At 49.3% G+C, this 14457-nt stretch overlaps 1 protein-coding gene across 1 annotated transcript in view; it reads left to right on the top strand.

Annotated features, from left to right (window-relative positions):
- The first annotated feature begins 548 nt into the window (after positions 1–548).
- LOC105702859 (Down syndrome cell adhesion molecule-like protein Dscam2) overlaps positions 549–14457 on the top strand; it is a 37144-nt gene continuing 23235 nt past the window's right edge. The window contains exons 1-6 of the mRNA XM_023431957.1: positions 549–613; positions 2888–3027; positions 6774–6952; positions 7551–7689; positions 8267–8428; positions 14225–14374. Of these exons, the coding sequence (XP_023287725.1) occupies positions 2949–3027; positions 6774–6952; positions 7551–7689; positions 8267–8428; positions 14225–14374 (709 nt within the window). The 5' untranslated portion in view covers positions 549–613; positions 2888–2948. The remainder of the gene's footprint in view (positions 614–2887; positions 3028–6773; positions 6953–7550; positions 7690–8266; positions 8429–14224; positions 14375–14457) is intronic.

Here is a 14457-nt window from a genome sequence, read left to right as displayed (position 1 = left end):
GTCCTAAAGAATTTTGAACACCCTCCCTGAATTAATTTAATATCCCTCAAAAGTATTTACTTGTTTACATATGTATTAAAAGACGTTTACAACCCAGTGGATGCCATACATCGTACACCTGCGGTATGCTTCACGTTGAAATCGTAATTTACTGGTTTACTACAGTAAACTACGTGGTTTACGTAATATAAAACCTCGAAAAACGCGAAATTACCCAACCCTACTTTTGACACGCTTCCGTATATTCCTATACTTCCCAGAGAAGTCTTGACAATTTTTTTAATTTTTATAAATTTCTCTTTTCGAGGTACCGCGCGCTTCCGTTGGGCGGGAGATTCGAACGCGTTCGAATTTCGCGCGCTCTCCCGGCGAGAGCTCGAAGCGGTCGATGCTCGCATCGAGAGGGGTGTACCGCGGGGCGACGCCACTCGCCGTCATTCGCAGCCGAGCCGACGAGCGAGTCGGTCGTTGTCGTCGCCCGGTGTGCGGAGAGTGTCCTCGCGTACGGTCGCGCCTTCTTCGAGTCCGATTACCCATCCGGAGCAGTGCGTTCACCGAGCGTCCACCTCCCCTGGAGTAGGCGTCGCTCGACGCACCTTCGAGTACCTTCGAGGTGCGAGTCTCCACGATAAGTTCATAACGTCCAGTGTCGGATCGTTTCTTGGACCAGGCGGAGAAGCCTCCGCGTGTCGGCGCTCCTGGACCACTTTTTCTTTTTTCTTTCGCATCGGACTCGAAGATCGACCGACTCCACCTCGTCGGTCTTATTACATGGTGGAAATTATCAACGAGTTTCTCGCTCGAAAATGTATTTGGCTCGAAACTGTACCGAGTTTCTTGATTGTACGGGAGATTTTTGCCAGTTTTGGCTTTCTTAAGAGTCCCAGCGTCCTGGGACTCGAGCCGCCAGTTTGGGTCCTGGGGCGATCGAGTTTCCTCTCTTGTCTAGGAAGGCCCGGGTCGTGACCGAGGTCGCGGGCGAGGACCTCGGGCCGCGCCGGGTGGGACTCCCGGAGCGCCCACCGCGCTCGCCGAAAGCGAGAGCGTGCCGAAGCGAATGACCACGCCGCGTTCGGCGCCCTCGGCCCGATCAATAAACCCTCCGTCGCGCCGGAGCGCCGCGGCGTGACAGCGGACGCCCCCGCGACCCACGCCGCCGAGCTCCACGTTCTTCCTCCCGTCAGGAGGTCCACCGACCTTGCCGGCCTCATCTCCCGGCCTCACCTCGCGACGTTCATGGACCTTTCGCGACTCTAACCTCAAAGATTCTACCACTACGGGTATTAACTCTATCCATTTCTTGATAGTATGCAAACGTCCAGGATACTCGGGGGCACGTGTCACCCAGGGATTCTACTATCGAGTTCATACGGATTTTTGTCGCGTATGAATAGATCCATATGAAAAATATCGCATTGTCGCGAAATCCCGTCATTGTTTAATTCTTGCGACCTCACTTCGCAACATCCATGGCTTTGCAAACGCCTAGGGATTCTATCATTGAATTCATATTCATTTTTTTTTTATTAAGAATAGATCGCATGAAAAATATCGCATTGCTGCGACGTCGATTGGTCCACGTTCAAAAGTCGTATACGAAAGTGTGAATTTCACGGACGAATGTTCATCATATGAACTCGGGAATCGAGTACTAGTGATCCTATTCTCAATTTCATACGGATCTTTTCGCACTCCAATAGAATCCCGTGAAAAATTTCGCATTGTCGCGACGTCGACTGGTCCACGTTCGAATTTCGTGTATGAAATTGTCAATTTCGTGGGTCAACGTTCATCGTATGAACTCGAGAATTGAGTACTAGTGATCCTATTCTCAATTTCATACGGATCTTTTCGCACACCAGTGGAATCCCGTGAAAAATTTTTACGCGATTCTACTCATAAGCAAGAAAAATGGTAACGGACGTAATAGGACGTAATAACGCGTATCGAGGGCAGAGCAACGAGAGTGCAATCTTGGTGCAACGATCGAGAATTAGGAATCTTTGTTATTTTCGAGTATTTCGAAGTCGAGAAGTCGGGACGGGCCGGGAGGAAATTTCCCGAGATTTTACCGCCAGGTGTTGCGAACCCCGGCAGGTATGCCGCTCCAGGCTCAAGGACTTCGGGCCCACTTTGAAAGGGGCCCTAGCTTATACGTGCCGGCCGGTGCACCAGATTTTTACCTGCGTGGACGTGCCATGCGTAGCGATAACGCGGTTCGCGTTCGGTGATAGTAAATCGGATCGTCACGTGGTCGTTCGGCTTCCCACGCGAGGTTGACTTTACCCTTTCCTTTTCTTCGAAGGAATTAACCTGGGTATTTTAATTATTTTCTTTCCAAGGTAACATGAGAGTGGCGTCAAAGAGGTCTCGTTCATGAAACTTTTCTCCAAATCGAATGTAACACACACACAAAAGTAAGGAAAAACTTGTTCATAGAAAATTTTCAAAATTTGTTATAACAAAAGAAAAATGAATGAAATTTCACGAGTTCGCAGAAACGTTTCACGAAGGGTATTGACCTTTCGGATGCCACTTTCTCATGCCCTTTAATTCCGCTTAATTGGCTTCGCCGGCCTGTCTCGAATTAATCGAGACAGTTTCGTTGGTAGGCCCAAAAAACGCGAAAAAATCGTCCAATCTCAATGACCTGGTTAAAGTTGACGTTACTCATTCAAGGGGCTCAGAAAACCACATTCTCTGTCCAGTTTGCCGCGCCAGGCTAAACACCGCAGATAATGACTAGGTCAGAGTTTCGCGCCTCTATATGTATATGTATTTGGCGCGAAACTCTACCGAGTTTCTTAATAGTTACGTGCCATATCGGGGTGAGTAACGGGGAGTGACGGTCTCGTGACGTGTGTGCGTTTGTGTGTGATCGATTCAGGTAGGCGAGAGGAAGTGCCACGGCCAAATCGAGAGGCGAGATCCGGCGGAAAGGAGCGAGAATGCGGTGGAGATCACCAGGGGGCCCGCGGCCTTCCTTCCTGGCGATGTTGCTGATGAACGCGCTGGCATTCGCGAGCGGTGAGTCAAGATCGGCTATGCCGATGGATTCGAGCGAGCGAAGCTATTTGCACTCGCGTCACGCCGGGCCGAATCCTCCGGTTCCGGCCGGCGCTTTAGCGAGTTCGCCGCGACGGAGTTTACGGGCAAAATCTCGGTTTACGCATCTGCCTTAACCAGGGTTTAGTGAATGTAACGAGGGTTTAGTAGGTATAACCAGGGTTTAGTAAGTATAACCAGGGTTTAGTAGGTATAACCAGGGTTTGGTGGATGTAACCAGGGTTTAGTGGATATAACCAGGGTTTAGTACGTATAACCAGGGTTTAGCATGTATAACCAGGGTTTAGTAGGTATAACCAGGATTGTGCAGTGACGCGTCATTTGAGGTTTTTTTTTTTACGTGAAACACTTAAGGTGATGCAAAAGTAGTGTTTAAGAGTTCTGTTCAAGAAACTTTTCTTCAAATTGGGTGTACCGAATCGATTCAAACTTTACAACATAAATATGAAGAGTATAAAAGAGGTCCTAAAACTCATGAAATTTCAATTTTTTTAAAATTTGTTTATAGGTATTTAAAATTTTTTTTTTTTATGAAAAATGAAATGTGGGTGTCGACACCTTCCTTATGGCTTCTACATTTATGTTGTTAAGTTTGAAACGATTCGGTGCAGCCAGTTCGTAGAAAAGTTTCATGAACGATCGAGCTTTCGGATGCCACTTTCACATCCCCTTAAGGGAATAAATATTTACGTTTTCACATGTTAAAATACGTTTATATCGTGCATGTATGTGATCCTTTATATTGGAAACGTAATTTACTGCTTTACTACGATTTTCTACGGAAAACCCCTTGGTTTACGGAATGTATGCGAAAAACCTCGAAAAATACGAAATTACCCAACCCTGATCATAAGATGTTCATAAGGGATTTATATATACCAAAGGTAGGGTTTTGATAAGGGAAAGGTGAACGATTGTATTAGGTTTAGGAAGCTTTTGAATGATAGCTGAAGCTCGTCTTCGATTCAAGGCCGTCGCCAAACTTGGCGGTCCAGATTCTTCAGTCAAAGTTCACGGCGCTTCCGGCCGGGCGAGAAGATGGCGGCGCGATCTTGGGAAAAATGCCCGAGAAGGAGATACCCGAGAGCGCTCGCGCAGCTGTCGGCGAGGCGCCTTCACAAAGCGGGGAAGAGAAGAGGAACATCTGTCGTTCGGGGAACGAGGGGTGGCCCCGTTCCTCGCTGAATCGGCGGATGTTCCTCGGGCACGGCGCGCTCCCGCCCTCGGCTCGCTTCGGCCGCCTTCGGCGGACTTCGGCCAACCTCGGCCCGCGGAGCTCCAACCGCCCTCCGCGGTTTAACGGATTTAACGTCCCCACGTGGATTTCGGAACGGGGGACGCAGCTCGCTCACTGTACGCGGCGAAACGCTCCGATTGGCTCCCAGGAGACAAATGGCCGACTTGCCCCCAACACTCGAGATAAAATCCTTAATTACGGATTACTTAACGCGTGATTACAGTTACTCGAATTCAAGGCTCCTATTCTAGAGTTCGTACGGATTTTGTTCGCGTACGAATGGATTCGCATGAGAAATTTCGCATTGCCGCGAGTCGCGTGATTGGTCAACGTTTGAATGTTTTATATGAAACTGTCAGTTTCGCATGCGAAAGTTGATCCTATGAACTCGAGAATTGGGTCCCAGGTGGTTCCCAAACAATGGATTTCAATCCTTGATTGACTTAACCTTTATCGGTGCAACGCGTCTTACACTACTTAAAGATTAATCGGGGGTCCATTTCGTGACGAGTCTGGGGAAAATTCTAAATGTGAACATCTCCCGGGATTCCGTGACTTTCACTGTGGTAGAAATGTGAGATAATTCGCGCGAGACTGCTCGACCGGAAACTCCGAGTTCCTTCGGTCGAGTGATTTCACATTTTCACTTGGGGAACCCGGCGAATAAACTCACGTGAGGTGATAGGATGAAAAGACGTTTTTAAGGAGTTTACCTTTTGCTCACTGCCAACAACTACTCCTATCGGTCCCAAAAAATGTTGAGCATAAGTACTTCCCGCGATTTGCTTGCGCAAATTAATGCAAGCCACTACGAGAATCCTAAGCCGTGGAAAAAAAAAAAAGTAAAATCGTGAAAATGATCATTTTTAACGTTTTCGCGGTTCTAAATTTCCCTAACGTCAGAGAACTCATTAGAGTCGAAAAATCCAAATTTCCACGATTTCGGAATTTCTTTATCTTTTTTGAACAGCTCTAGTTTTTGTGAAAAAAAAAATGTCAGAAACAAACCTCAACGTGACGCAAACGTCTGCACCACAGAAACACTCCAATAAGTCTGTTAATTTTGTTTGCGCCTCAAACTGGTTTCCAGGTTCCCACAGCCATGCCAAGACCTCTCTTATAATCTCCGCGTTCACGTTGTAAAGTTTAGAACGATTTGCTATACCCAATTCCGCGAAATACTTCACGAAAAGACCTCTTTGACGTCACTTTCGCATCGCCTTAACGAGTGGGTTAACGGCGAGTTGGAAGGGCGTCTTATTATATTTATATTTCGCGCCGGAGTCGCGGAAGAGGGTTCGAGTGCGCCGCGGGTTACGAGAAGCGGCGAGAGGGCAGACTCGCGGGCGTAAATATAGGGTGTCGCGTGGCGTTACGACCTCCCCTTGGTTTATTTTTATGGCGTCGCCAAGAAGGGCGACGAATTCGAACGCCGCGACCGCCGGTCGGGCACCATCGGGTAATCGGCCCTCCACCGCGTAATCACCCATCGAGACAATGGAATTATTATCCGAGTGTATTGCACTTAGCTCGAGGAGGAAAGTGCGCCATTTATGCGGCCGAGTTGGGAGCGCTCTAAAAATATGCGCGTAGATTAAATCGGCCGTAATTCCCCTGGAAAGGAACAATAAAGAGGTCGCAAGGATTTCGGGAGCGTCCGGTGTTCACCTTTAACGAGAGTCCCGTTCGGCCGACGCGCGTCCACTTTATGAATAAGCATAACGCGTTCAATCGCGTTTAGGGTCGAAAAGGGAGAGTACTAATGGCGTTAAGTGGAGTGAGGTCAACTCGTAGGATAGGAACTAGAACTGCCGTAGCCGAGCGTGTCAACTGTCGGCTGGAGGGGTCCATTTACCTAACCGGGTCGCCGCGGGTTTTTTGCCGGCACGGTTGCAGCGGTCGCAATTAGAAGGAGAGGCGGCAACATTGGAGGGAGAGAAAGGAGAAGTTCCCGCGCTTTGGACGCAAAACTCGGGCAATTCGGGGAAATCAAAAAGCGAGCGCCTCGGATGGGATGAATGGACGCGCCTGAGTGTATATATATATTTATTTATATACTTATTATACACAGCGCGAATCAGTCTTATTAAATCAGAGGATAAGTTAGCCAGAGACACGGCGAAACAATTTGGATAAATGGCACTTAGTTTGTAGACAATCTCGTAAAAAATTGCAGGCATTTTCGATACTTCCAAAGTTGCGTTTACCTGCGGATTTCATCTCGCAATCCTGTATTTAGGATTTAAAAAAAAGTGCACAACCTGGAATACCACCACTTACATTAATGCATCTCCTGTGGCAGTATTGAAAATCCCTCGCCGCATTACTTATCAGAAAATGTTCTTTTTTTTATATATTCTGGTTACGTGAATTATAAAAAAATTGCCTGAGTGTTTACTAGAAATATATATATATATATTTATTTATTTATATACTTATACAGAGTAACTGAGTATTTCTTCGTTTTCAGTGCTCGCCGAGGAGGAATCTATGGGACCCGTTTTCGTCAAGGAACCCCCAAATCGAGTGGACTTTTCAAATGGAACCGGAGCTGTCGTCGAGTGCCAAGCTAGAGGAAACCCCCAACCGGACATCATCTGGGTACGATCTGACGGAACCGCGGTCGGCGACGTTCCCGGACTGAGACAGGTGAGGTGACCTTTAAAAGGTTAAGTTCTATTCCAGAGAAAATGCTGGGAAAACGATCGAGTGGACTTATGGACGCTCAACGTCGACTCTGGATGACTCTACGGCCCTTGTTTCGTCGACAGTCATTGAGATAAATTCACTTGTTCCGCCAGCGACTCGTTAGCCACCGTTGGGCGAGGACATGGGCGTAATGGCTCGATCCGTCTCATTCCATATGAGTTACGTTCGTCTTCTGTTTGGTACATACGTTAATGCTCTCGGTTTGTCGCAATGGTCCCGCGGAAGATTATGACCACGCTACCAACTAATCGGATCAGACCAGACCAGGAAACCGATTCTCGAGTTCATGGGAATTTTTTTTTTTCACCTACGAATAGATTCCCATGAAAAAAATGTCGCATTGTTGCGAAGTCGATTGGTCAACATTTTAGAACCGTATATGAAATTGTCAATTTCGCAGGCGAAAATTGAGCGTGCGGAACTCGAGAATCGAGTCCCACATCAGTTCTGACAGGAACAATCGTAATATTTCTTGTGGACGTGATTACACTGCATGTCCAGGACCTTTGACTAAACACGTGAATGGTTTGTGTCGAAGGTCTTGCCCAACGGAAACCTGGTCTTCCCGCCGTTCAGAGCCGAGGACTACCGGCAGGAGGTGCACTCCCAAATCTACAGCTGTCTGGCGAAGTCTTCCGTGGGGTCGGTGCACAGCAGAGACGTCAACGTCAGAGCAGGTGAGCGTCGACGCACCGCCCCCCAGGTCACTTAACCAGGTGAACGGACGACGTTCGGTCGATCAAACGGGCGACTCGGGTTTCCTCGATTCGGTGACCACCGTAACTCGAGTTAAGCCGAGGGGCTTCACTCGGAAATCGGTGAAAATGGATTTCCTTCTTTAAGAATCGATTGCCTTTGATTTCATATGATAAACAACAATGGGATTCGGTGATATTCGATCTTAAAATTGTGACAAAGTCTTAATAAATAAAAATCCATGATTTCCTGAGTGAGTAACCCCTCGATGGCTCCGCAAGTCTTGACCATTTCGACCGGACGTGGTCCTAGCCAGAGTGGGCGCTCGCGATGTACCGAAGACCGGGTGTCCAGAGGACCTCTGGGCTCTACAGGGCCGAACGGCCCTGACCTTGGGCAAGCGTGGTCCTTTGGGCTCTCTCTTCGGTCGCGCCTGCGCCCTCTCCGCCCTGACAGGTGCGCGCCCCGGCGCCGTGGGCGCAGGCGTCTCCCGTGACGGGAGACAACGCGGGACCAGGAGTCGCCGAATGCAGGAGCTTTAAACGGTCGGACTCGCAGTTGTGGCCCAGTACTACGATATCGACGTCAACAAGGAGTACGCCATCCGGGGCAACAGCGCGATCCTGAAGTGCGTCGTGCCGTCGTTCGTCGCGGACTTCGTTAGGGTGCTGTCATGGCACACCGACCAGGGCGAGGAGTTCACGCCCGGTGGCGATTTCGGTACAAAATGGCCTCTGGAGACAGGGCTCCTCCGGGTGTAGGGTTCGGAACCGAGGCAGACCTCACGTCCCGCCGTGTCTTCCTCTCTCTCTATCCCGTTACAGTGGTTCACCACTACTATCAGACGGAGGTGAACAACGAGTACGTGATACGCGGTAACGCCGCGATCCTCAAGTGCAGCATACCGAGCTTCGTGGCCGAATTCGTGCAGGTCGTCGGCTGGCAGGACGAGCGGGGACGCTCCTTCGACCCGGACGACGGTGACGGTACTCCTCGGACGCGACCTTGAAAATTAAAAAATTAAAAAAAAAAAACTTTTTTCATACCTTTTACCGCGATTGCCGGACGCCATCGGCAGCGGTAGTCAACGTGGAGGGTTAATTCCGACTCCTAGGATGGTCTCGAGGGTCTAGGATATCGTTTTTACGGGGAAGAGGCCGGGATAGAGGTAGCGCTTCACTCGGTACCCAGGAATTTCATTTTTAACAGTCGTGACCCAGTACTACGAGGCCGAGGTGGTTTCCGAATACGTGATCCGCGGGAACGCAGCCATCCTGAAATGCACCATTCCCAGCTTCGTCGCCGAATACGTGTCGGTCGAGTCCTGGGAAGGAAGCGACGGGTCCAGCTATAAGCCTACCGGCGACTACGGTATCGCACGTGGAGTTTCTCGACGATCCCTCGAATATCCCCCGGTTTCCCCAGATGGTTAACCCCTTCGGCGAGCGCTTCCTCGCGTAGAGCTGGTAAAATCGCGACGAAATGTTCTTTTCCAATTTCCGGGACGATCGACCGTTCTAGAGATATCGACGATTAAAAGCAGCCAATCAGGGGAGAGGCCGTACCACGTGGTCTGCGCGGTGGTGGGAGTAGCCACGCCCATCTCCGCTGGCGCGCCGGACGGACCTCTCTCCCTCGATCGATTAAGGACGATTTAACGCCGTTCGACGCGCAAAATCTAGTTAAGTCGTTAGCCAAATGAATTTCCGGTTCATTAGGGAGCTCTTTCGATCTCCAATACCGCCCTGGAATGTAATTAAACCCAGTTATAATGCTTGAACTTTGCAAGGGTTCCGGTAGAGAAATAGTCCCCGGAGTATCTCGAGCAGGGTTTTCTTGTTGGGCGAAGGAAGCGTTTGTCGAAATACGAAAATAGACCCGATCCCTGTGTCCCTTGCCGGATAAGATTTTCGGAACGGCGACGAGCGGCGGCAGACGAGCGCGACCGATCCTAGATGGCGGGGATCACTCAGTCCTGGGGGCCTTTTTTAGTCGTTACGCAACCGTATCAACCGGAAATCCTGACGGAGTACGTGATCCGGGGAAACAGCGCGATCTTGAGATGCAGCATCCCGAGTTACATCGCCGAATTCGTAACCGTCGAGGCCTGGATTCGAGAGGACGGGGAGACCTATCTGCCGAACGGCAGGATCGAGCAGGGTATTCGTCCTTTCTAGGCTAGGGCCACTCGTGGCAGGTCTTCTTCCTTCGAGCCAGGGGCACCTCTTGCACCCGGAGCGCCTCCTTCCTTCCATAGAACGAAACATCGCGATCCTGGTCCTTCCATCTTGGATTTCGCGTCGGAAGGTTCTTCGTCGTCTTTACTGCGATATGAAAGGGTCACTATATATATAGAATAACCCTTTTGTAACTCCTTACGGGTTGGAAGGATCCGGAGTCTCATCCTTCTATCGCGGAGGGATACGAGAATTCCCTGAAAACGCTTTTTAATTGCACCAACGTGGTTTTGGCGGCAGTCGTGTCACAGTTTTACGTCACCGAGGCCGAGAACGAGTACGTCATCCGGGCTAACAGCGCGATCCTCAAGTGCAAAATCCCAAGCTTTGTCTCCGAGTTCGTCCAGGTCGACCAGTGGGTGACGAGCGACGGGACGGTCTACCTTCCCGGAGTGGAATACGGTACCAGAGTCCGAGCCTCGAGTTCTTAGTCTGTGACGATCTCTCGGATACTCCTCCTGTACCGTCAAAAGTCGGGGACTTGGAAGGGGGGAAGACTTTTTATTTCGGGGAAATGATGGTAAAATGTTCCTTGAGGAATTTTTTTATTCACGATTTCTGGTCGACTTTTGACGGTCCTTCGTTTCTCCTTTCCTATCCCGGCGTCGCGCAGCGCCTCGGCGGTTTTTCCACGATCCGTCCCCTGCGACGGTCGCGACGCGACTGACGGTCGGTCCCTAAGCGTCATGAGCCGCCCCCTCACCGACGACGTCGCCCACGACTTACAGTGGTGCAGCAGTTCTATTACGTCGAGGAATGAGTTCCCACCGTATTTAACATAACATAATGTAATTAAAACCGTGCGGAGTTATTCCTCAACTTAATATGAGACGACAGTCATCAACGAGTTCGCGCTGCGCGGCAACACGGTCATTCCGAAGACTTTCTTTGGGGGAAATTATGGCGAAACGTCCCTTGAGAAATTTCTTATTAACGATTTCTCGTCGACTTTTGACCGTCCATCGTTTCTACTTTCCTCTCTCGGCGTCGCGCAGCGACTCGGCGGTTTTTCCACGATCCGTCCCCCGCGACGGTCGCGATGCGACTGACGGTCGGTCCCTAAGCGTCACGAGCCGCCCTCTCACCGACGACGTCGCCCACGGCTTACAGTGGTGCAGCAGTTCTATGAGACGAGAGTCATCGATGAGTTCGTGCTGCGCGGCAACACGGCTATTCTGAAGTGCCTGGTGCCCAGCTTCGTGGCCGACTTCGTCGACGTGATCGAGTGGCTGTCGGTCGAGGATGGGATCTCCTATCCGGCGGGGACGAACAGCGAGCAGGGTACACGATTTCTTCCTGAATCCCAGAAACAAGGAAACTAACCTAGCCCACCCGCTCTCTCTATTCCTTCAGCGCATCCGAGGCCTAGACTGGACCGACGACGACGGGAACCTCCGGGGATAATTAGCGCGATTTAGAGAAACAGGAACACATGAAATCGGGTTATCGAGCCGCGTCCTAAATCCTAATCTCGTTCCAGTGGTGTCCCAGTACTTCGAGGTTCAGGTGTACGACGTCTTCACGATTCGCGGGAACGCCGCCATTTTCAAGTGCCAGGTCCCATCCTTCGTCGGGGATCACGTTGACGTGGTCGGGTGGACCGACTCGAACGGCGGTTCCTATCTTCCCGACGACCGGTCCTATGGTACGAGAGTCGACAACCGCTGCGCCATCTCGTGGCAACCTTAACTCGCGTACCAGGGGATCCAAACCGGATGCGGCCTCGATTCCTTGGAGTCGTTCCCCAAATTTCGGGATTTTTCTAACGAGACCGCACATTCCCACTCCTCTGAAATATCGGTGATCGTGTCTGGTTACAGTCGTCGGGCAGCGGTATGCGGTTAACGTGATGGACGAGCACGTGCTACGGGGGAACGCGGCCATTATCAAGTGTCACATACCGAGTTTCGTCGCCGAATTCGTCGAGGTCGACTCTTGGCTGGAGGACGACGCCACTGAGATTTATCCGAGCGCGGATTACGGTACGCGATTGGCAGCTTCCGCTGGACCGACTGACCGACCGACTACCGACTCCGTCTCCGTCTGCATGTCTAGAGATGGAGAAATGACGACACCTCGAGCCTGGTTATATCCCACTAGACTTCTCACTCTATACCTGGTCGTTTTTCTTCATTGAAAGCGCCCTAAGGAAAAAAACCAATGTCACTGAACCAAAGATGATAAACGGTCCCAAAGAAATATATCGTTAATTTAATGAATTCACTCGAATTAATTCAAGTGAACTCCAATGAATTCTCACGAATTCCGAGGAAACGTTGCGTCTAATTCATTCGAGTTTATTTCTATTAAATAATAATTCTTTGAATTAACCGAGTGTTTCGTCGGCACCATTCGAAGAGACCTTTCTTTGCTTCGGTGAATCTTTTTTCTCATTGCAGAGAATACTGATATTTAGTAGCCTGTTAATAGTGCGTCGGATAATATTTAGGGGATTAATGATATAACCAGGTTACATCTCTATGCATGCGATAACCTGCCAATTCCTGCAATGACTCTCCTCGGCTAGGGAAGACGTCGCATGGCGGCCATCTTTCTTTTTCCGTCGAACGCGACTCCTCGCGGCGCGCGTTCTCCGGCGTTTCCACGGTTTCCTTCGTTATCCTTCCACGTTCCTGGGTAATGAAAACGTCGAGATTTTCGAGGGAAATCGATAAACGAGATCGTCGGTGAAGCGAGCTCCCTCACTCGTCGTCCATGCCGCTTTCGTTCGTCCAGGCTCGGCTCGCTCGGACTCTGCACTGAGATTATTTTCCCTCGTCGTGCTCGAATCGTTTAAATTCTCGCCCTGGCGAGCGACGACTCGCCGACTCTGATAATTCGTCGATATCGAGGTGAACGCGATTTTTGGTACATATCGAGGACGTTGACTGCCGCTGCTCGCGCTGTTCCGGATCCTATCCCCGATGCAGGGATGGGCACTGAGACGATCCTGGATAATCATCTTCCTGGCTAAAAAGATAGAAAAAAGAAATTAATATCAGCCATAGGCGAGGCTTTTAATCACCTTGTCGGTGAGAACAGGAAGTGGTCCATGTGGAAGGGACGATCAGTGCTTATTCTTCATTCCCAGATTACCGCCTCTCCTCTATCCGAGAATCGTCCCAAGAATTTCCTCTCTTTAGTAAATGGTTTTTGGAATGGCGCTTTGCATGCGCGCCGAGGCTCGTTCCCTCGAGCCTTGGAATGAATTTGAATTTATGTCGGAGAGCATTGCCTCCGGAAAATCAGGACTCGTCGATTTTCCTCGTTATTGATAGTGGATCGAGTCCAAGGTTCGATGGGCAACTGAGTGTGGCTTCATATTGGCACCTCTGAAAGCGCTTCTTCGAACTTCATCTGCGACTTGAGATGACATGATCACGGGACTCTCGTCGCAGCAGAAAGAACGTTCGAGTGACGGCCCACGTGGACGCAAGTCATTTTATTAACCCTCTCGAGGAAATGTCGATTTTTTTTTTGCGTCCTCGTGCGGTTATCAGATGGGAGCCATTGCATGATTCCCGAGTCAAGAGTCGTATGATACTTGAAGTTTCCTACAAAAAGAGTTATAATTATTTGAAATCATTTAAAGTGTTGTGAAAGTGTCATATATATCAAAAACTCAGAATATAAAAAAAAACATCTCCCAAAATTGGGTGCACCGAATAATTTTAAACTTTAACGCGTCCTAACGAAGGTGTTGAAACTCGCGAAGTTTCACATTTTGAAAAAAGAAAAATTATATTTATCCTGGACAAGGGCCAAAAAAATTTTTTTTTCGAAGTATGAAATTGCGTGAATTTCAAGACTTTCATCAGAGCCTCCATAACCACGTGTTAAAGTGTCAAATAATTCGGTGCACTCGGTTTGAAGAAAAGATTGATGATGGAAAAAATATCTTGGCGTTTTGATATGTGTATATGCAATGACCTTAGAATCATCTAAATTTATCATTTAATTCACCGGGTGTAGTTACCTCCTTTTCCACCTTCACTGTTTAAAAAATGTCATCGAACCAAAGAAATGTGTTTCGTTAGTGAAAATAATTATTCGAACTCGGATACATTCGAATTAATTGGATGCACGGTTTCCTCGGAATTGTGACAGTGGATTCGAGTGAAACAATTGTTCCGCGAGTTAATAAAATATTTCCTTGGTTGAATTAATTTTTTTTTTTCTCGGCCACTCTTTTCTCTATGATACGACTCTGTGACCATTGCTAGTTCGAGTTCGGAAAGATCGGGAATTAATCCAAGATTTCTTCTCGGGCGGGATACAGAGGGCAAATACCTGGTGCTACCTTCCGGAGAGCTTCACATCAGAGACGTAGGACCCGAGGATGGATACAAGACTTATCAGTGCCGAACCAAGCATCGCCTCACCGGAGAGACCAGATTATCAGCTACTAAAGGCCGCCTCGTCATCACCGGTGAGTGATCGGAATATCGAAGAGATATCGATTAACGAATCGCGTCCCTCTCTCGTTGGGCCCCGGAGACCAGGCGGGGTCGC

This window comes from Orussus abietinus, unplaced genomic scaffold (assembly GCF_000612105.2).
Source record: "Orussus abietinus isolate OABI.00-Male unplaced genomic scaffold, Oabi_2.0 scaffold160, whole genome shotgun sequence".
Classification (NCBI taxonomy): Eukaryota; Metazoa; Arthropoda; class Insecta; order Hymenoptera; family Orussidae; genus Orussus; species Orussus abietinus.
This window is presented reverse-complemented; position numbering and strand designations above follow the sequence as displayed.